The 23,255-nt window shown below is 45.9% G+C and overlaps 1 protein-coding gene across 1 annotated transcript in view; it reads right to left on the bottom strand.

Annotated features, from left to right (window-relative positions):
• The window catches only part of Rpn1 (regulatory particle non-ATPase 1), a 674,509-nt gene that overhangs the window by 626,728 nt on the left and 24,526 nt on the right, over positions 1-23,255 (bottom strand). The window contains exons 7-8 of the mRNA XM_069308605.1: positions 10,787-10,994; positions 1,284-1,492 (exon numbers count right to left, since the gene is read on the bottom strand). Of these exons, the coding sequence (XP_069164706.1) occupies positions 1,284-1,492; positions 10,787-10,994 (417 nt within the window). The remainder of the gene's footprint in view (positions 1-1,283; positions 1,493-10,786; positions 10,995-23,255) is intronic.

The following is a 23,255-nucleotide window of genomic DNA, read 5'->3' on the forward strand; positions in this document are numbered from 1 at the left end:
GAGGGGGGGAGAGAGAGAGGGGGGGAGAGAGAGAGGGGGGGAGAGAGAGAGGGGGGGAGAGAGAGAGGGGGGGAGAGAGAGAGGGGGGGGAGAGAGAGAGGGGGGGAGAGAGAGAGGGGGGGAGAGAGAGAGGGGGGGAGAGAGAGAGGGGGGAGAGAGAGAGGGGGGGAGAGAGAGAGGGGGGGGAGAGAGAGAGGGGGGGAGAGAGAGAGGGGGGGAGAGAGAGAGGGGGGGGAGAGAGAGAGGGGGGGAGAGAGAGAGGGGGGGGAGAGAGAGAGGGGGGGAGAGAGAGAGGGGGGAGAGAGAGAGGGGGGGAGAGAGAGAGGGGGGGAGAGAGAGAGGGGGGGAGAGAGAGAGGGGGGGAGAGAGAGAGGGGGGGAGAGAGAGAGGGGGGAGAGAGAGAGGGGGGGAGAGAGAGAGGGGGGGGAGAGAGAGAGGGGGGGAGAGAGAGAGGGGGGGAGAGAGAGAGGGGGGGAGAGAGAGAGGGGGGGAGAGAGAGAGAGGGACAGGAGAGAGAGGGGATTTCCATTTCACTTCTCTGTACAACTTACATACAATGTAATCATTCTGTAATGTTTTTCCCGGGTAGAAGAATGGGGCAAGAATGGAATGTATGGGTGGCTATTTGTATATTGATTTATTTTGCTGCACATTATAGGGGTCAAGCTACCTTGAAAAACTTGTGTGTGTGTTTTGTTAAGGGTTGTTAGCAAGAGGTTATCTTGAGATGATTTCGGGGCTTTAGTGTCCCCGCGGCCCGGTCCTCGACCAGGCCTCCACCCCCAGGAAGCAGCCCGTGATAGCTGACTAACACCCAGGTACCTATTTTACTGCTAGGTAACAGGGGCATAGGGTGAAAGAAACTCTGCCCATTGTTTCTCGCCGGCGCCTGGGATCAAACCCGGGACCACAGGATCACAAGTCCAGCGTGCTGTCCGCTCGGCCGACCGGCTCCCCTCAGCAAGTGTCAGGAAGAGAAGTCAGCAAGACAAGTCAGCAATGGTTCAAATGAACAAATGTGTCTGGGATGCTCCCAGACGCAGGTTTGAATCCTCGTCACGGCCCTTGTAGATTTGTTCATTTGATGCATCACGTTAGTGTGATCTCTGTGTGTGGTTCAAATATTATCCCGTTTTGTTAGTAGACACTGCTGCATAATTAACAGTACTCTACAGTATTCTAACCATTCCAGTGTAACTTTCACATGAAGTATCATAATTAAAATAATCCTACCTTTCATTGCATCACTTTCATTGAATCATTCAGCCTCTTTTTGTACTTACCATAGTTTTGTGTCCAATGTAATCTGAGAGAAGAGCAAGGGCTGGATCACACTCGTTCCTCACACCACTGTTGACAATACCACAGGCCAAGAGAGCGCCAGACTTGATGAAATCCTCCGAAGAATACAGGTACTTATCAATTTGTGTGAGGCCACCATCAACATCCCATAGGAGGATTAGTCCCAGTGATGCTGTTGCACTTAGCATACCTGTTCACAAACACACAAAACTAATTAGCTATTGATTTTGTAAATTTTTGTAACACTTTTTTTGTTTTGTTTTTTGGCCACATGTCTTGGAAGATTCCTGTTTACAGGCTACCATGTCTCTAAAATACAAACATTAATTCAATATTAGTTTCATATTCTTTTCCTGCCATTTTCCCACCTTATTACTACTTTTGCTCTTATTTTACTTTGTTTTTCATACATAAAGTAATAATAAAGACTTTTTTTGTATTATTTTCTACCACAAACGTGGCCAGACATTTACAATGCTAACCAGCATATATACATTTTCTTCTGTCCTCCATGGACAGGGTTAGAGATCAGTTAAACATATAGTTCAGGGATTTATTGAACTCTCAACCACAGAAGGTGATGATACTGACGATTTTGGTCTCCACCACCTTCTCACCTAACTTGTTCCACTACCACGCTGTTTACAAAAGTGAGTTTGCTTATATTTCTCCGGCAGTTTGTTTCATTAGTTTAAATCTATGATCTCTTGTTCATGAATTGTGGTGATATTTTGGTTTACAGATTTGGAAACAGTCCTTCTAGTGTTTTCCAAGTATAAATTATTATGTATCTCTCTCAACTGCACTCTACGAAAAACAGATTTACAATTTTTAAGCAGTCTCAATAATTTAGATGCTTTATTGAGTGGAGTCTAGCAGTAAAAGATCTCTACATGCTCTCCAGGTCAGCAATTTCTCCAACTTTGAATGGAGCTATTAAGTGCAACAAAATTTTCCTCTAGAAAGCATTAATGTCTTAATAAGTATGTACCTGGATGGGGTTCTGGGAGTTGTTCTTCTCCCCAAGCCCAGCACAGGGCCAAGCTTGACTTAAGAGAGCTTAATGGTCAACAGGCCAACATATCCACTATAGCTCGGTTGGTCCTGCACTTCTTGAAGAAACAATTATCCAGTTTTCTCTAGAAGACGTCCACTTTTGTTGTGGCAATATTTCTTGTACAGTACTTGCTGGGAGGATGTCAAACAACCGTGGACTTCTGATGTTCATAGTGTTCTCTCAGTGTGTTTAAAACACCTCTCTTCTTCACTGGTTCTATTCTGCATTGCCTTCCATATCATTCACTCCAATATGTTGCTCTTTTACTTGCTAAATTTAAAATAACAATAATGATGTTATTTCAAAATTGGAACCTGGCCCTCCAGTATTTTTCATGTATATTATTTGATATCTCTCTTGTCATTGGTGTCTCTACTCGTTTGAAAGGTTCTTCTTACCTAACCTCTCAATGTTCTATAAGTTAAGACAGCAACTTTGTAGTGTTCATGAAAAGTAAGGCCTTCCAATGTGAGTTCTCCTAAATCATTTATACTGCTTTTTCTTTCAATAGTATAGTTTGACCGCATTTTATGTTTCTGTTTTGATATTTTTGTTTTTCCATACTGCAGTAACTACAACTTACCCTCATTGAACATCATATTATTTTTTGAGGCCCACTGAAAGACTTAATTAACATCAGATTGGATGTTTGCTGTGTCCTCTATATTGTCCTAGTGTTATCTGCAAAGGATGATACAGTGCAACAGTTTGTATCCTTGTCTATGTCTGATATGAGGATGAGAAAAAGTACCAGAGTAAGCACAGTATCTTGGGGGCTGAGCTTTTCACAGTGGTTGATCCGGATTTTACTTTGTCGACTATTACACTCTAGATTTTGTTCATTAGGAAATTAAAGATCCAACTCCCTACTTTGCCAGTAAGTCCTTTTGTGCACATTTTGTGTGCAATAACACCATGGTCACATTTGTCGAAAGCTTTTGTGAAACCCGTGTATATTACACAAGTGTTTGCTAGTCTTCCAGGGCACTAAAGGCCATGTGTTATAATTCTCCAGCATAGCAGAGAAAACTGCTACTTCCATCTGACCTTCATTATTCACCACTCTACATATTGTACTTCATAATACAACTGGTATGGAGCTCAACCCAGTCGCAGACGAAACCCTCGACTCTACTACCAGGACATCCTCCCCCCAGCCCGAGATCCGTAGGCAGATGCAGACCCGCCGGTTCCCCATTACGTCTATGAGCTACCAATTACGCCACCGGTTCCTAGTTTCAAGCCTCGGTGACAAAGGATGTGACGTCAACAACAAGGGGCATAAATACCCATGACCTTGGTCAATTTGCCAGTCTCTCTCAGTTGCTCAGGAAATCAACATTATGGCCTCAACGTGACACTTTCCTCCCGCTGCTTCATGTACAGGTTGTAGTGGTTTATGTAAATACTTTCAGTGTTGCCCTTATTTTTGTGTTAACATAACTTTGTACATGTATTTGTTAGCCAAGTGTGTAAAGTCAAGGGTTTTGGGTGTTTTTCACATGTTATTTGTTTATCTTGATATTAGAGTATATTGTCAGAATTTTTTACGCTTCAGTATTCCTTCACTCCTGTGCAATTTTCACACTGCAAAGGCCAATGCGGCCTTTTTTTTTTTTTTTATTAATGAGAAGTGTGTGCCTTATTCAATTGGCTTGGTTTAGCTGCAGTACCGTTTCACATCACACCATATCATAGCAGTCTAGCAATTGTGAGAGGCAGGCACCCTGTTCTGAACCCATGTTGTCCAGGGTTATGTAGACACTATGATTCCATGTGTTTTGTGATCTTACTTCTTAGCACACTTTCAAAGATTTTTATGATGTTAGAGCAATTCATCTACAATTATTTGCATCTGCTTTACCATCTCCTTGGTGAAAAAGTGGGATCTCTGCTGTTTTAAGTATGTTGAGGATAACACCAGAATCTACGTTCCGTCTCCAAAAATATTTAGGGACTCTGATAGTAGGTTTTTGTAATTCTTGATGAATATGGAATTCCACGAGTCTGAGCCTGGTGCAGAGAGCACGAGTGTCCTGTCTTTGGCTACTTCAAAATTTTTTGTGGTTAGGGTGACACCTGATATATTGTTTGATGTTGGCACCACATTAGTAAAGAATTCGTTTGGATCATTAATCTTCAATGTGTTCTGGGGTTCACTGAAATCAGTATCATACTGTAATCTCATTATTTCACTCGGTTCTTTGATTTTCCACATTTCATCTGTGAAAGTTCCATCACCCTTCCACACAGGGCAAGCTAGTTCTAGTTTTTGCTGTAGATTCTGCATAGGGAAAAAAAAGTATTTTGGATAACTCTTTATTTCACTTCTGGCATTTTGCTCTTTTGCCTCTCCTAGATTTTGTGATACTTTTTGTCAGTCTTGGGAAAGAGTGGAGTGTTTGAGACGATCTGCGTGACATCTAAATTAAATTTTACTTACAAACTTTCACCAATGATTTTACTTTCTAAAAACATGCAATATAAATGGTCATTATTTTACAAATTTATATAACTCACTTATGTAACAGTTTATTCAGAATTAAACATTTAGAAACCAATATGGTGATACCTTGGTGTACGACTGCCCTTCGAGTACGATTTTTTTGGTATGCGACATCTAATTCGATGTAAAATTTGAATTGGTGTACGACATTTTCCTTGGAATACGACGTCTGTTCATATGCGTATGAGTCAAACGAGTGCATGGTGCTGGGGGTGCGGGGTGAGGCACGCATGTTTGTTTACCAGTGTATGCCGCAGAGTGACGACTGAAACCGAGCTTGAATTCTTTGTAAGAATTTAATTCTTTTTTCCCATTTTTTGTTTTTGTTACTGACCATAAAACCAGCGTTGAATGTAATGAAACGCTATTTTCTGGGTTAGACCCAGAGGCTCTCCGGATCTTTACCGGGCTGATGTGTATATATTAGACCGTGACAACAGTCAATCGAAGAAGTTCTAAGCCTACCGGGGACCAGAGCCAGAACCTGGCACCCCTCAAGAGAGGCACGAGGAGTAATGGCCTAAAGACACCCCCGTGTAATTGGAAGCCGTCTTTGTCTGCCATCTACCAGGTCAGACACCCAGAAGCAAGAATCTCAAAACAAAAATGCAAACCGAAAGCCGAACTAGCAAACACAACTCCCCAATAAAAAACAAGGAAATAAACAAGATGTAGCCACAACTGCCACGCATCCATCTGTGCAAACCCCCCCACCCCCACCCCACCCGGGAGGGGGACGTGGGGATCCCACACCTCTATCCCGGCAACTCTCCTCAGTTCAGAAGCAGAGTATCAAAAACGAGAAAAACCGGCGACCGGAGGGAGGGAGGGAGGGATGCCGGGGAGCCTCCGGGTCTCACCCAAAAAGTGGCGTTTCATTACAGTCAACGCTGACTCTGTGGAGAGCCCCTTTGGCTCCCCAGAGCTACCTAACCAATGATAAGAAGAAAAAGGGACTCGCACGGGAGGCGGTCCTCACCCGCTCCTGCCTGTTGTCAAGACAACAGGCAGCAACCTGCGACCCAAGGCTATACACACCCGAGAAGGACCATGAATATTAACAAGGTAACCAGCCCTGTTCGACCTCCAGTAGCCCCGTGCCCAAAAGATAGGCCAGGACATTACCAAAACAGCAGCCGAATGCCGAACTTATGAACGGCGTGGGCACGGGGAAAGACCGCAGGCTGGCTGGACCGAATAATCCTGCAGACAACCTGGGAGACCCGCGCCCTGGAATAGGGAAGAAGGGGAAACTGGGTCAACCCAAAACGCGTCCTCTGCCGGAGACCATAACGTGCAAATAACAGCAAAGAGCCACAAACAGATAAAACATGATGCACCCCCGCCCGAACCAGTCAAGCATCAACAACCCAAGGACCCCTCCGGAAAGCAGCAGACTCATTCTTTCGCCAGAAAAGAAGGAGACGGCTGCAAACGAAGAAAAAAACCACCACAACTGAAAGATCAGAAAACCCCTGCGCCAGAGGAGAGCATGAAACTCTCCAACCAGACCCCCAGAGACCAATGCCAACAAGAAAAAAAAAAAAGAGCCGTATAAAAACAGTCCTGAACCGAGGGGGGCCACCCCAAACTGAGGAGAAGGGAGAAGAAAGCACCCGGTGCAACGACCAGGACAGCTCAGGCGGCGCATGAGCAGGCCGGAGGTGAAAACATCGCCTGAGCAAGCTTGCAGAACGGAGCAGTAGTGACATCCACCCCAAATACAAGCTGCAGCGGCTCCGCCAGCGCCACACGAAACGAGGTGACAGTATCTGACATAAGAAGACGGTCCTGAAACAATCAAGAGAGAGAGAGAAAGGACAAAACCAACCAGAAATCAAAGACAACCTACGAAGAAACAAGTGCCGAAAAGACCGCCAGGAAATTTCATACTGCCGTCGAGACGAAACTTGCAGGTGGGACACTAACTAAGCCACCTGATCACCATACAAGTGGTGATAAAACCTCGTCAAAAGACCAGACGCGAGAAGCAGAGAAGATCAAACCAGCCACGTACCAAAATGGTCTGATCTGCTGAAAGAAGCGGAGCCGCGGGAAGACCCTCGGGTTCGGACATCGAGCAAGAAGTGCCTGAAACCAGGGCTGGGTCAGCCACCAAAGAGCCAACCGGACTACTCATTCCTGGTAAGTCTCTCTCTAAGCTAACCAGGACCCTGAGCAACAACCGAACCAGTTGGAAGAAGTACAGGGTAACTCCAACTCGACCAGTCCAGCCGAAAGGCATTGACCCCGACTGCCTCGCAGTCTGGGGAGGGGCGCCACATACACTGGAAGACGCCTCGACCAAGTCGATGCGAAGATGTCCACCTCTTGGTGCGCATACGTCCGGCAGAGCCAACTGAACGAGTCTGTGTCGACTGTCCATTCCATAGATAGGGGAATGAAGCGAGACAGGCCATCCCTCAGGACGTTTGACACCCGTTGAAAGTGAACCGCCAGGAGAGCCAACCCTCCGAAAACACAGCAAACGAATAACCTGAAGTGACCAGCCCCAAAGAGCCAAGGACTGCATCAAACCCCCGCTGTTCATACAATGAACCACCAGGGAGCAATCCGAATGGAGCCGGATCATTGCTCCACGAGCAACACGAACCCTCTGAAGCGAATGCCACACCATTGCGAACTCCTGCACCGTGCTGTGAGCCCGACGGAAGGACGGACCTCAATGACTCTTGCCAGCCTGGTGAGCACTGGTCACAAAACCCCAGCTGAGAGATGAGGCATCCATGAACACATTGAGTGAGGGCTCGGGAAGGCGTCAGGGCATAGAACCCCGAAAAACCCTCCAAGGTAGCCATCGACACAGCAGCTGACGCAAGGCTCCCGGGATTCGAACACAATGATCACGAGAGAGGCGGAAGGGACGCCCCCGAAGAAACCAGAACATCCGCCAAGCCAGATCCGCCCTGACGGGTAGATCAAGCTCCCACACCGCTGCCCAAACAACCGACGTGTGACCCAAGTGCCTTCCAAAAACAGTCGTAAGCGGAACCGCACCCACAACAACAACACCGCCAGAGGGAGAGACAAGGATGTGGACCAAGAATTCTACACAAGACCCAGCCCAGTCTGAACCTGAGAGGGAACCAAATGGGACTTCTTCTAGTACACCAAGAACCCGAACCCAGTGAGCCGGTGAGGAACCAAATCCCTGGCGAGCAGACACGCAGATTGGCTGGGAGCCCACACCAGCCAATCGTTGAGGTAAGCCAGAACTCAAACGGGTCACCACGACCCGGTTAAGGCATGTGGACACGCGAGGTGCCAGATCCAAACTGAGAAGGAGGGCAATGAAAGCAGCAAATCTGTCACTCCACGAGAAAACCGAGCCAGTCCCTGAACACCGGATGAATCGGGACGTGCTAATATGCATCCCGGAGGTCCAGAGACACCATCCAAGCACCCGGCGCCAAAAGCAGCCGGACCCAAGACAGAATGGTCATCTGAAGGAGCAAAAGACCCAGGGGATCAGATGGGACAAATCCAGTATGAACCACAGATCTGCCCAGTCCCGTTTCAGAACTGAAAACAGGCGGGAAACCCACTCCGTGATGACCTGACAGAGCACAGGAGAAGAGGCCCGCCCCGCTAGCTCCAATCCCCCCCGAAGGAGAAGAAGCAACGCTACTGCAGGCCAGAGGAAAAGATCCGAATTGCCCCACGAATCGTGGGACCAGGCGAGAACAAACAGCGCGAGCCTCCCCCCCATCGCCCCGCCAACAGGGCAAACTGTGAAAAGGCTGACAACCCTTACGAGAGCCCGACTGAAGCTCAGAGCGATCAACAAGCCAAACAACCCCGCATGAGGGCCAGTCCCGAATCTGCCACTACTGGCTTACAATGATCGAAGGAAACCGAGACCTGATGCAACCCTTCCGGGCAGGACCTACACGGCCCCCCCAGGAGAACCTGCCAGTCCGACATAGGCCGTCAACTAGACGAAGCCGCCTGCAGAAAATGCACCACCACATACTCTGCAAACAGCAACAGACAAAAAGGGAATGAAAAAAAAAGCCCCCCAGGAAAACCTGAACGACTGTAGGCAACTCTCGTCATTCAAGTGCGCAGTCCGACAGGATGAATGCCAAGCCCCCAACGAAAGAAAAGCAGTCTGCGAGCCAGGAAGACTCCAGCACCTTGAAACGCACCCAATAAGGAAAACAGGAGCCAAACTTAAAGAAGGCTTCATTATCGAGGCGTAATCCGTGTCTCGCAGGAGGTAAGCCGCAAAGGCCTCCCACACTTTCCTCGGTGGGATGCGGGAAACTTATACCTCCAGAAGGAGGGAACCAAAGAACCCAAGGGAACTTGGAATCGAACCCGGGGAGGAGTCAAACTCATAACAAAATCGTACAGGGAAGGAGATAGGAAAACCCCTCCCCCTGTAACAACATACCCTGTGCTGACGGTACCAAACACCCAAGCAGGGACAAGTGGGGTCCAGGCACCCCCAAGTCAACTTCTCCCCAGCCTTGGAATCCTCCACGCCAGGACCCGGGGCTGAGGTGTCCTCCAAACCCTCCGCCTTTGAAGAAAAAGCAGAGTCCACCGGAAAGCAGGGATGAAGGGGGCCCGCTGGCGTGGCCCAAAAGCTACGGCAGGAGGACCAGGCTCGAATGCCTCTGCCGCCGATCCGGAAGGGGCAATCCCTGAAGCCACCCGAGTCTCACTACCAGTATAATTCAGCGGGGCAGCTGCGGGGGCATCCAGAAAGGCAACCAACCTCGCACGTTGCTGCAACCTAAACCTCGCGTGCAACGCTAAAACTGCCTGCACCCGAATATCAGCCTCTGTGGACTGGGTGAATGTGGTACAAGCATAGAACACCACTCGCAGGACTCCGGGTAATAGGTGTCACTGACCCGAACAGGCAGCAAGGCGGAGGCAGACGGTGAGTGTCACCCTGAGACAAGGGAACAAAGCAACCTTCAGACTCCCACAAGACGAGGTGGGACTCGGAGGTCTCCTACATATAACCACTGAGCCCCAAAGGGGGTTTCCAGGACCCTTAGGCTGACTGCTAAGGGAAGCCCAGGCGAGGTACTGCTAACCGGTTATCCCAGAGCTACCAAGCAAACAACTAAAAGCTGACCCCCTGCGACGTGTGCAAGCACAGGGACCTAGTGGAGGGCCACAAAAATCCTACAAGTGGTCCTACTGCACACCAGGCATACCCTCACCAAGCAAAACCAAACAAAAACCCCCACAAAAGCACAACGTCTCCAGGTGAACAGAACCAACCAGCCCAGCCCAGCCCGCCAGCCAGCCTGCCTGCCAGCCAGCCTCTGCCTGCCTGAATCCTGCCTGCCAGCCTTTCCCTCCCTCCCTAATTTTCCCATCCTCACTCACTACTTCCCTCCCTTCCTGCCTACCTCCTAGCAGCTCTCCCTACCTCCCCCTCCCTCCCTTTCTCACTAATTCTCCCCCTCTCTCTCATACTGCCTTCCATCTAAGCTCCTCCATCCACCCACCAGTCAGCCATCACTGACGCAATGCGTGCATTTGGAGCCGACATGGTGCACAGATGTTCCTTGATTGTGCAGATATGTAAAACAAAATCACAGAATGAACACTCCAGCCTCGTGACAAATCAAAATAATAGGTATAATAGGCCGTGAATCTGTGAAGTCAAAGGGTAGAAGGCACTCTATAAGAGTGGTGGCGCCTGACACGGTCAGTGGGCAAATTGGACCATCTCCCACCCACCATCACGGGCCAGTGCGAGGCTTGGCGGACCGCTTCTTACCCGAACTTTGTTCGTGTATCATGACTCCCCGACCCCAATCGGGAAACTGGAAGTTTCGGATAACTAAAGTTCAGAAACCAAGTGGTGCTCTGTACTCTGTACAACGTCTCTGGCAACGGATTAGAATCGTAAACGAAGGTACCACTGTACTTACCATGTTCCTTATTTTTATACAGCCATTTATTTCCATCTTCAGTCAGTAGTTTGTCTGTTCCAAAGGCAGCATTCACAAATCCGTTCACGAAAGATGAAGCAAGATTTTGTCGAGCTGAATCTACTTGTCCCGGCCCGAAGGTAGGACGATTGTTCTCCAAGTGGGACTTGTATATATCCTCTGGGGTCTTGGGATCCATGATATCCAACTGGAACAAAGTAATAATATCAGTGTATATAGTATGTACATGCATTGTATATATATAAAGAAAATGTATATAATGTATTGTGGGTATGATTACTCTACAAGAATGAACTGTGGGAATTGTTCACAAGGATTTTTTTTATTCTTTATATTTAAAAATATAAATTGATTTTTTTATATAAATTGAATTTTATTATACATAATATTTTTCATAAAAGCAATACAAGTTTTTGACTTATTACTTGTTAAATAATATTTTGGTGTTTATTTTGATTAAATTGCATACAGTACTACCAATTTTGTTTGTAGTGAATATGTAGACACCAACTGTATTACCTGCTCCAGAGCATCATTAAACTATTCTAACCCACAAGACACAAGGGGTTCATTCTAACCCCCAAGACACAAGGGGTTCATTCTAACCACAAGACACAAGGGGTTCATTCTAACCCCCAAGACACAAGGGGTTCATTCTAACCCCCAAGACACAAGGGGGTTCATTCTAACCCACAAGACACAAGGGGTTCATTCTAACCCCCAAGACACAAGGGGTTCATTCTAACCACAAGACACAAGGGGTTCATTCTAACCCCCAAGACACAAGGGGTTCATTCTAACCCCCAAGACACAAGGGGGTTCATTCTAACCCACAAGACACAAGGGGTTCATTCTAACCACAAGACACAAGGGGTTCATTCTAACCCACAAGACACAAGGGGTTCATTCTAACCCCCAAGACACAAGGGGGTTCATTCTAACCACAAGACACAAGGGGTTCATTCTAACCCCCAAGACACAAGGGGGTTCATTCTAACCACAAGACACGGGGTTCATTCTAACCCACAAGACACAAGGGTTCATTCTAACCCCCAAGACACAAGGGGGTTCATTCTAACCACAAGACACAAGGGGTTCATTCTAACCCCCAAGACACAAGGGGGTTCATTCTAACCCACAAGACACAAGGGGTTCATTCTAACCACAAGACACAAGGGGTTCATTCTAACCCCCAAGACACAAGGGGGTTCATTCTAACCCCCAAGACACAAGGGGGTTCATTCTAACCACAAGACACAAGGGGTTCATTCTAACCCCCAAGACACAAGGGGTTCATTCTAACCCCCAAGACACAAGGGGGTTCATTCTAACCCCCAAGACACAAGGGGTTCATTCTAACTCCCAAGACACAAGGGGGTTCATTCTAACCCCCAAGACACAAGGGGGTTCATTCTAACCCACAAGACACAAGGGGTTCATTCTAACCCCCAAGCCACAAGGGGGTTCATTCTAACCACATGACACGGGGTTCATTCTAACCCACAAGACACAAGGGTTCATTCTAACCCACAAGACACAAGGGGGTTCATTCTAACCCCCAAGCCACAAGGGGTTCATTCTAACCCCCAAGACACAAGGGGGTTCATTCTAACCCCCAAGCCACAAGGGGTTCATTCTAACCCCCAAGACACAAGGGGGTTCATTCTAACCCACAAGACACAAGGGGTTCATTCTAACCCCCAAGCCACAAGGGGGTTCATTCTAACCACAAGACACGGGGTTCATTCTAACCCCCAAGCCACAAGGGGGTTCATTCTAACCCCCAAGACACAAGGGTGTTCATTCTAACCCACAAGACACAAGGGGTTCATTCTAACCCCCAAGCCACAAGGGGGTTCATTCTAACCCCCAAGACACAAGGGGGTTCATTCTAACCCACAAGACACAAGGGGTTCATTCTAACCCCCAAGACACAAGGGGGTTCATTCTAACCCCCAAGACACAAGGGGGTTCATTCTAACCCACAAGACACAAGGGGTTCATTCTAACCCACAAGACACAAGGGGTTCATTCTAACCCACAAGACACAAGGGGTTCATTCTAACCACAAGACACAGGGGGTTCATTCTAACCACAAGACACAAGGGGTTCATTCTAACCCCCAAGACACAAGGGGGTTCATTCTAACCACAAGACACAGGGGGTTCATTCTAACCCACAAGACACAATGGGTTCATTCTAACCACAAGACACAAGGGGGTTCATTCTAACCACAAGACACAAGGGGGTTCATTCTAACCCCCAAGACACAAGGGGTTCATTCTAACCCCCAAGACACAAGGGGGTTCATTCTAACCCCCAAGACACAAGGGGTTCATTCTAACCCCCAAGACACAAGGGGGTTCATTCTAACCCCCAAGACACAAGGGGTTCATTCTAACCCCCAAGACACAGGGGGTTCATTCTAACCCCCAAGACACAAGGGGTTCATTCTAACCCCCAAGACACAAGGGGGTTCATTCTAACCCCCAAGACACAAGGGGGTTCATTCTAACCCCCAAGACACAGGGGGTTCATTCTAACCCCCAAGACACAAGGGGTTCATTCTAACCCCCAAGACACAAGGGGGTTCATTCTAACCCCCAAGACACAAGGGGTTCATTCTAACCCCCAAGACACAAGGGGGTTCATTCTAACCACAAGACACAAGGGTTCATTCTAGACACAAAGGGGTTCATTCTAACCCACAAGACACAAGGGTTCATTCTAACCACAAGACACAAGGGTTCATTCTAGACACAAAGGGGTTCATTCTAACCCACAAGACACAAGGGCTTCATTCTAACCACAAGGGGTTCATTCTAACCACAAGACACAAGGGGTTCATTCTAACCCCCAAGACACAAGGGGGTTCAGTCTAACCCCCAAGACACAGGGGGTTCATTCTAACCCCCAAGACACAAGGGGTTCATTCTAACCCCCAAGACACAAGGGGGTTCATTCTAACCCCCAAGACACAAGGGGTTCATTCTAACCCCCAAGACACAAGGGGGTTCATTCTAACCCCCAAGACACAAGGGGGTTCATTCTAACCACAAGACACAAGGGGTTCATTCTAACCCACAAGACACAATGGGTTCATTCTAACCACAAGACACAAGGGTTCATTCTAGACACAAAGGGGTTCATTCTAACCCACAAGACACAAGGGTTCATTCTAACCACAAGACACAAAGGGGTTCATTTTAACCCACAAGACACAAGGGGTTCATTCTAACCACAAGACACAGGGGGTTCATTCTAACCACAAGACACAAGGGGTTCATTCTAACCCACAAGACACAATGGGTTCATTCTAACCACAAGACACAAGGGTTCATTCTAACCCACAAGACACAATGGGTTCATTCTAACCACAAGACAAGGGTTCATTCTAACCCACAAGACACAAGGGGTTCATTCTAACCCCCAAGACACAAGGGGGTTCATTCTAACCACAAGACACAGGGGGTTCATTCTAACCACAAGACACAAGGGGTTCATTCTAACCCACAAGACACAATGGGTTCATTCTAACCACAAGACACAAGGGGGTTCATTCTAACCCCCAAGACACAAGGGGTTCATTCTAACCCCCAAGACACAAGAGGGTTCATTCTAACCACAAGACACAAGGGGGTCATTCTAACCACAAGACACAAGGGTTCATTCTAACCACAAGACACAAGGGTTCATTCTAGACACAAAGGGGTTCATTCTAACCCACAAGACACAAGGGTTCATTCTAACCACAAGACACAAGGGTTCATTCTAGACACAAAGGGGTTCATTCTAACCACAAGACACAAGGGTTCATTCTAGACACAAAGGGGTTCATTCTAACCCACAAGACACAAGGGGTTCATTCTAACCACAAGACACAAGGGTTCATTCTAACCCACAAGACACAAGGGGTTCATTCTAACCCACAAGACACAAGGGGTTCATTCTAACCCACAAGACACAAGGGTTCATTCTAACCCACAAGACACAAAGGGTTCATTCTAACCCACAAGACACAAGGGTTCATTCTAACCCACAAGACACAAAGGGTTCATTCTAACCCACAAGACACAAGGGGTTCATTCTAACCACAAGACACAAGGGTTCATTCTAACCACAAGACACAAGGGTTCATTCTAACCACAAGACACAAGGGTTCATTCTAACCCACAAGACACAAAGGGTTCATTCTTACCCACAAGACACAAGGGTTCATTCTAACCCACAAGACACAAGGGGTTCATTCTTACCCACAAGACACAAGGGGTTCATTCTAACCACAAGACACAAGAGGTTCATTCTAATCCACAAGACACAAGGGGTTCATTCTAACCACAAGACACAAGGGGGTTCATTCTAACCCCCAAGACACAAGGGGTTCATTCTAACCCACAAGACACAAGGGGTTCATTCTTACCCACAAGACACAAGGGGTTCATTCTAACCCACAAGACACAGGGGGTTCATTCTACCCACAAGACACAAGGGTTCATTCTAACCCCCAAGACACAAGGGGTTCATTCTAACCCACAAGACACAAGGGGGTTCATTCTAACCCACAAGACACAAGGGGTTCATTCTAACCCCGAAGACACAAGGGGTTCATTCTAACCCACAAGACACAAGGGTTCATTCTAACCTACAAGACACAAGGGGTTCATTCTAACCACAAGACACAAGGGGGTTGATTCTAACCCACAAGACACAAGGGGTTCATTCTATCCACAAGACACAAGGGGGTTCATTCTAACCCACAAGACACAAGGGATTCATTCTAACCACAAGACACAAGGGTTCATTCTATCCACAAGACACAAGGGGGTTCATTCTAACCCACAAGACACAAGGGATTCATTCTAACCACAAGACACAAGGGTTCATTCTATCCACAAGACACAAGGGGGTTCATTCTAACCCACAAGACACAAGGGGTTCATTCTAACCACAAGACACAGGGGGTTCATTCTAACCACAAGACGAGACTTACATCTAGACGTCATTAGACGTTGAGATGTAAGTCTCATCCTAACCACACACTCAGACCTTGACAAAGCTCTCAGGAGAATGCGAAAGACTTGGTGTAAACTCTTTTCATACAAGGTCATGTAGCAAGACATAAAAACCAGCAGTGAATGTAATCAAACACCATTTCCTGGGTGAGCCCCAAAGACTCCCTGAAGCTATTCGAACTGATATAGTGCTATATTAGTTTGGGGTCATTCGTCCTTATGCCTACTGGGGACCATGAGCCAGAACCTGGTCCCCCTCAGAGGTGAAGGGAGCAAGGGCCTATGAGCACTTTACATTTAAAGAATGCCATAATTGCCATCAACCAGAGAAGGACCCAGAAAGATAGGCGAATCAAAATAAACCTTTAACCATATTCGAACTGGTAAGGAGGGACTTACCTGGGAGGTGGCAGCACCACAGATCTTAAGACAGACAGACTCCTGCGACACACACAGCCGAGAAGGAACCAGAACGTCCATGAAAAACCTGCTGGCCAGGACCCTGTTCAACCTTCAAAACTCCCGTGCCCGAATGTCGACCCAAGACACGTTGCCAAAAACCACTATGAAAGCAGCATACATTATGTCCTCGCATTAACGAACTAAATGGGGCGAGGCCAATTCGTTCCACCCCAGAATTAGTTCTTCCCGTCAGCCTCCAGGCTGTCCCTCCCCTCCATGTGAAAAGAACAGAGGTCCTACATCCACTATAAACAAAAATGTAACAAAATCTATTTATGTAATTATTATTTTGAACTTGGCACATGATAAAACAATCATTGGTGAACAATTCCATATCAAAATCACAACAATGTGACTTATTGGTGGCTGCAAATATGATGTAATGGCCAGGATTTCCATAAGCCAACTGTATCAATCTTGATATTAATACTAATAAATAACATTTATTATGAATTCTTCATTTTCACTGTGGCATTTGATAGAACAATCACTTACAAACAATTTGGTATAAAAATGATGCATATATAAGCATTATTGAATTCAATCAAGCGAAATCACCGAATTTTCAACAAACTGACGAGAGGAGGGGGGGGCAGTTGGTGAGCCACCGGTGATTGGGGGAGGGGGGTTGTTGTCGGGTGAGGGGGTTGTAGCCACCTCCGACACTCAGTCTCGATGACCGCTTGGACGAACATTTGTATGTTACACTAAACATTTAGTACCGAATGCAATTTGTTCAGACCATCCGGGAATTCATTAGAGGGAGGTACGTTAGCGAGAGGATGCACTGTACTTCCTAACATCATGGGCAGATACCTGACAGATACCTGCTTGATGGGGTTATGGGAGTTCTTCTACTCAAGCCCAGCTCGAGGCCAGGATTGACTTGTGAGATCAAGTCTCTTAACCCTTAAAGTGCGCATCACGTCATATGACGTGCTGGACGTTGTTCCAGTCAACTGCGCATCACGTCATATGATGTGTTGGAGTACTACGCAAGATTTAACCCTTACACTGCTCAGGGGTCCTTGGGACATTTACACCCCTGTGCGCAAGAAAAAAAAAATTCAAAATTTTTTTTCGTCTTCTAAACATGTTAATTTGTGTCCCCTGAGCACGGAAAAAATAAAAAAAAATCGTAGGTGACATATTTTGGGCGCAATTGACCGAGGAAGTCTGGCAAAAAGTGGGCGTTGACAGAGCGGTCGTCAGACCCGGTCAGCGTCACCCGCGTTGACAGATGGGAGTTGCCACAAAGATATTATTACCTAATTGTTTCAATGTCTCCGATTGATTTTTTCTTAGTTTTTTTGCAGTAATATTATTCAATAGTGTGTATTGTAATATATTTATATAATAAAAGTGGTTAATAATCGCTATACTCAAAAGTATGATGTGCATATTAGTGATTCAATTATTATGTTTATATAACAATAAACAAGTAGTTTTGCTGCTATTACACTCTATACACAGGTTATATATAAGTATTAGCATGTTTTGGTCACCATAACGAACCACTAAGTTGGTATTGAGAGTCGAAAAGCAACGAGGAGTTACCGCCACACACCAGCCAGCCACTCGCTGCCACTCCCTCAACACACGCACTAAACTTTCTCCCCCAACAATACCATTTGTGGTGTTATTACACTATATACAGACGTTATATATAAGTATGTATATATTTTGTTCACCACAACTGTACAGCTAAGCTGATATAGTTAGTTCAGGCACTAAGAGTCGTCGCTATACACAGATGGCAGCTGGCGGCTCCCTCACTCTTTCAAGGTCACACGCACTAAACTTTCTCCCCCAACAACACCTTTTGCAGTGTTATTACCCTATATACACATTATATATAAATATCTACATGTTTTATGCACCGTAACTGTACACCTAAGCTTGTAGTGCGCCCAAAGAGCATAGTGGCCACCCTCTAAACAGCTAGACAAATCGTGCAGACGACATCACCTCCGTCACCCATATGGCTCCTCCCAGCATAATCCTTTTGCTGTTATTACACTAATACACACATTATATATAAGTATCTACATTTGTGTTCACCATAGAGAACCACTGACCTGGTATGGTGAATGCAAACAATAACAGCTAGCCACACAGTCAGTAAACGATGCTGTCTCCCTCCATCTCTCAGCATCACTCCTCCCACAGCGCTAATTATTACAACAATCCTGCTATTATCACAACCCTGGTTATTTATATCACAGTCATTGGTCATCTGTAATATTGTCATCACTAAATAATAACAATTATATATTTATTTTGACATTTTTCGGCGATGCTGTGGTCACAAGCTGAACATCAATGCTGTTCGCTCATGCTGCGTGCGCCGGCCTTGGTTGCTCCAACAGTACTGTGCCTCTCACACCTGAGAATATTGCCCACGATTTTTTTTTTTGTTTTTCAGGGCTGTTTACAAGAGCCCTGAGGAAGCTACTGTGAACCCCGTGTAGCCGCGTGCCATTTGAATCAGGCCTGGCACCCTATGGCGTATATATACGCCATGCACAGTTTAAGGGTTAAACAGCCCGCGGATACACGGGGTTCACCACACCTTCATCAGGGCTCTTGTAAACAGACGCCATTTTTTTTAAAAATCGTGGGCCAAACTCCCGGGTGTTATTGGCCTCAGTATTGAGTGAGCAACCAAGCCTGACGCACGCAGCATGAGCTAACAGCACTGCTGTTCAGCTTGTGACCACAGCATCGCCTAAAAATGCCAAATTATACTTGTTCATGCTATTATGTAGCGATGATATTATTACAGAAGACCCCTGACTGTGATAAAACTGACCAGGGTTCTGATAATAGCAGGATTGTTGTGATATTTAGCGCTGTGCGCCATGGAAGGAGGAGTAATGCTGTGGGAGGGAGGGTGGTGGCGATGTCTTTTGACTCTGTGTGGCCACCTTTTATTGACTGCACTCACCATACCAGCTTAGTGGTTCGCTATGGTGAACACAAATGTAGATACTTAGATATAACGTGCGTATAGAGGGTATAAACAGCAAGAGAAGGTTTGGAGCCGCCATTTTGGAGAGGGCGGTGGCGTCGTCTGCGTCTGCACGACGCCACCGTGCAGACGACGGTGTTGTTTACTGGTTACCACGATGGTCTTTGGGCACCATACCAGTTTATTTGTACAAGTATGGTGAATAAAACAGGTAGATATTTATATATATAATGTGTATATAGCGTAATAACACCACACAGTATTGTTGGAGGAGAAATATTAGTGCGTCTGGCCTTGAGGGCGGCCGCCGATCAGCTGACTGTGTGAGTAGCCACATCTTTGTGCCTTTACTCACCATACAAGCTTAGATGTACAGTTATGGTGAACAAAACATGTTGATACTTATATATAATGTCTGTATATAGTGAATTATAGCAAAAACATTATTGTGGGAGGAGAATGTGGGTGAGTCAGATGACTTGAGGGAGGGCGGGAGTGGCTGGCTGGTAAACGGCGGTCACTCCTCGTTACTTTTTGACTCATAATAGCTACTTAGTGGTTCGTTATAGTGAACAAAACATGGAGATACTTATATATAACCTGTGCTTATAATGTAATAACTGACAAAGTATTTGTTCACTGATTGATGAACATTGAATCAACAATATGCACACCATATTTTTGAGTACAGCAATGATTCACTCATTTTATTATATAAATATATCAAACTACACACTATTGAATAATATTACAGCAAAAAAAGTATGAAAAACCAATCAGAGACATTGAAATAATTCGGTAATTATCTCATTGTGGCAACTCCGCCCTGACAGCTTGCGAGCAACAGACCGCCTGGGACGCACGCTGAGTCAGCGCCTATAATTTGCCAGACTTCCCCGCCCTATAGCGGGCAATATATGCCACTTACGATTTTTTTATTATTTTTCCCGTGATCAGTGAACACAAATTAACACTTTCGCGCTCTCGGCGCTCAAAAAAAAACAATACCCCAGATGCTTTCGGCACTTCGCGCAGCTACGCGGTATGACCGAAAAAGTGTACACTCTTTTGACTGTCCTGACAATAATTGAAGGCGCACGTATTTAAATTTGGTATCACTGTGTTCGCAATGAAATTGTCTATAAGAGCATACCTATAAAATGCCGCCCAAGCATAAGGAGTATCAACACCAAATAAAAAACTATGAAGATCACTCACCGAGAGCGCCAAACAGCAACAAAATGTTTCCACTCTCTTAATGGTTGCGAAGCCTACAGTTGTCCTACATCGCTAATTTTGGTATCATTGGAATCACAATAAAATTCTCTACACGGACATATGCATATGAATGTTTAATATAGGTAATTGCCCACCCGCAAGAGTGTGTGAAGTGGAGAGTAGTTAGCCGCGAGCGCACTGGCGAAAACACAGGGGGGAAATCATGCTTGGAAAGTTTATACATTTATACGTTCCCTGACCCTACTTTTCTATGTACGTATTTCTTTTTTATACCAATATGTGTTCGCAATAAAATTTTCTATAAGATGAAATGTATAACAATTGTACAAAGCACGTGTAAGAGAAGCGCCAAATATAGAACCACGTCGCTCAGTATGCGTTCGCAGCAGAAACGAACGCATTGTTTTCGTTCGTTTGATGTTTCTCATGTTTATACTTGTTGAAACATTTTATAATTTGTATGACAGTGATCGCAGTAAAATTCCGTACACAGACATATACATAACACATACAAATATTTCCCACGTGTTGGATATATCAACGGCTAAAGGGAACCCACTGCCACACGCCCGCCACACCCGCCACACCCCCAAACATACTTTGTGGTTTTTTTTTTTTTTTACTCATAGAAGTTTATGTGATATAATATTCATTCTGGTACCAAAAAATTCGCAAATAAAGTCTCTACAAAACGTATATAATATAACTTCTTATAGATGATAAAAAATTCCAAATAGGTGTACTTACCCTGTCTATGTTGATTGAAGATCAAGAGTTGAGCATTTTTTCTTCACTCCACCATCTTCAGGCTTCTGATCCTGAAGTTGCTCATCTGATGTTTCTTAGGTGGAGTGAAGCTGTTGCCGGTGGTTATTTTTTCTCCACCCAAAATATCTTTCTTCGGTGGTACCTTGTGTAGCAAGGCGCAGCGCACAGTGCCACATCACAAGTTTTACATCCATATATCACGTCCCTCCTTTTGCCAGACTTGAAACAAACACGGCATCTTCTTTTTTTAGCCAAGTGCACGAGTTCATGCGTCAACTTGCAGTTGAGACGTTGTTCTGAATCTATAATTCTTCTATTTCTTGGATGCACTGGAGGAATATTGTCTTCTACAGGAACCACCAAACTTGTAGTAGAATCTTCTATGAAATCAGAAACATCAAGTGGTTCTATGTCCTCAATGTCCATTTCAGAATTTGTGGTTGATGAGTGGGCTTGAGGTGTTGAGGTGAACAGAGGACGCCTCGCACCAGATGGCCCGGGTGTTGAAACTGCCGCGTCAGCAGGAGGAGCTGCGCTGGCATCTATGTCGGGAACATGTGGTATACTTGTTGTTGTTGGCCATTCCTCGCTGTTCCACGCCAATAAGGCTTTTATTCCTACTGCGTGAAACTCTAATAGTGTTAGTTTTTTTGTATCTGTTGAGTAGTGGTTATACAATGCGTATGCATTGTGCATGGCCATTTGGAGAAAATAGAAAGTGATCTTCTTGGTCCATTTGTGGGTTTTTCTTGCAAACTCATAATATTTGACCATTTGATCAAAATGATCAACACCTTTCATGAACTTATTGTAATCCACTATGGCCTTGGGTTTGTTCATTTTCACAATTTCTACTCCAGTTCTCCTGTCACGTTTACGAACGCGTTTCCTGCGCTGTGCTTGAGTAGTGTCGGCATTGTGGATATTGGTGATGACAGAGACGGGGCGCTTGTCCTTCCAAACTATAACATCATTTCTATTTCCATGAAAACTCCATGAATGAAACTCCATGAAAACTATTTCATGGAGAAAAATCTGAGAGTATCCCCATCCATTTCGGTTAGAAAATGGAATTTATAGAAATATTTTTTCGATGGACTACAAAAGTAGGCTGTTATGCGGAATCGTAAGAAAAAACGGGGACGAGTTATCTCTAATCTAAAGCGCGAAAGTGTTAACAGGTTAGAAAGAAATTTTTTTTTTTTTTTTCAAAATGACATGCGCCTGTGGGGATGACAGGATATTAAACCCCGAGCATGTTAAGGGTTAAGCAAGTTTAGCTCTCCGTAACAGTGCGGAGAGCTAAACCCCGAGCATGTTAAGGGTTAAGCAAGTTTAGCTCTCCGCAACAGTGCGGAGAGCTAAACCCCGAGCATGTTAAGGGTTAAGCAAGTTTAGCTCTCCGCAACAGTGCGGAGAGCTAAACCCTGAGAACTCGGTAAAAAGGGCCACCCGAAGTGATCAGCCTCAAAGAGCCACGGACTGAAGAGAAACCCCCCGAGGTTGAGACAATGAACCACAGGGGAAACAGTCTGGATGGAGCCGGATCACTGAGCCCCGAGAAAGCCGAATCCGTCGCAGAGCCTGCCACACTACTGCACCGTGTTGTGAGCCCAACATAAGGACAGCCCAATGCCCCTGACTGGACTGGTGAGCACTATTCACAAGGCCCCAACCGAGAGACAAAGCATCCGTGAACACATCGAGCGAGGGGGAAGAGGAAGGCGTCATGGCACCGAACCCCGAAAGACACGAAGAGGAAGCTGGCGATGCAGCAACCAATGCAAGGACACGAGATCGAACCCCGCGATAGCGAGACCTATGAAAGAGGCCTCAAAGATAATCCTCATCACGGCTCCTACAAATTTTCTCATCGATACATCCCGTAAGTGAAATTTCTCTCCGTTTAATAAATGCCATGTTATGGAATGTGGAATAGGAGAAAATAGGGCACACACTTACAAATTATGTGTAAAGACATTAGAGAACTCTGGCA

The sequence above is a fragment of the Procambarus clarkii genome, chromosome 6, assembly GCF_040958095.1.
Source record: "Procambarus clarkii isolate CNS0578487 chromosome 6, FALCON_Pclarkii_2.0, whole genome shotgun sequence".
Classification (NCBI taxonomy): Eukaryota; Metazoa; Arthropoda; class Malacostraca; order Decapoda; family Cambaridae; genus Procambarus; species Procambarus clarkii.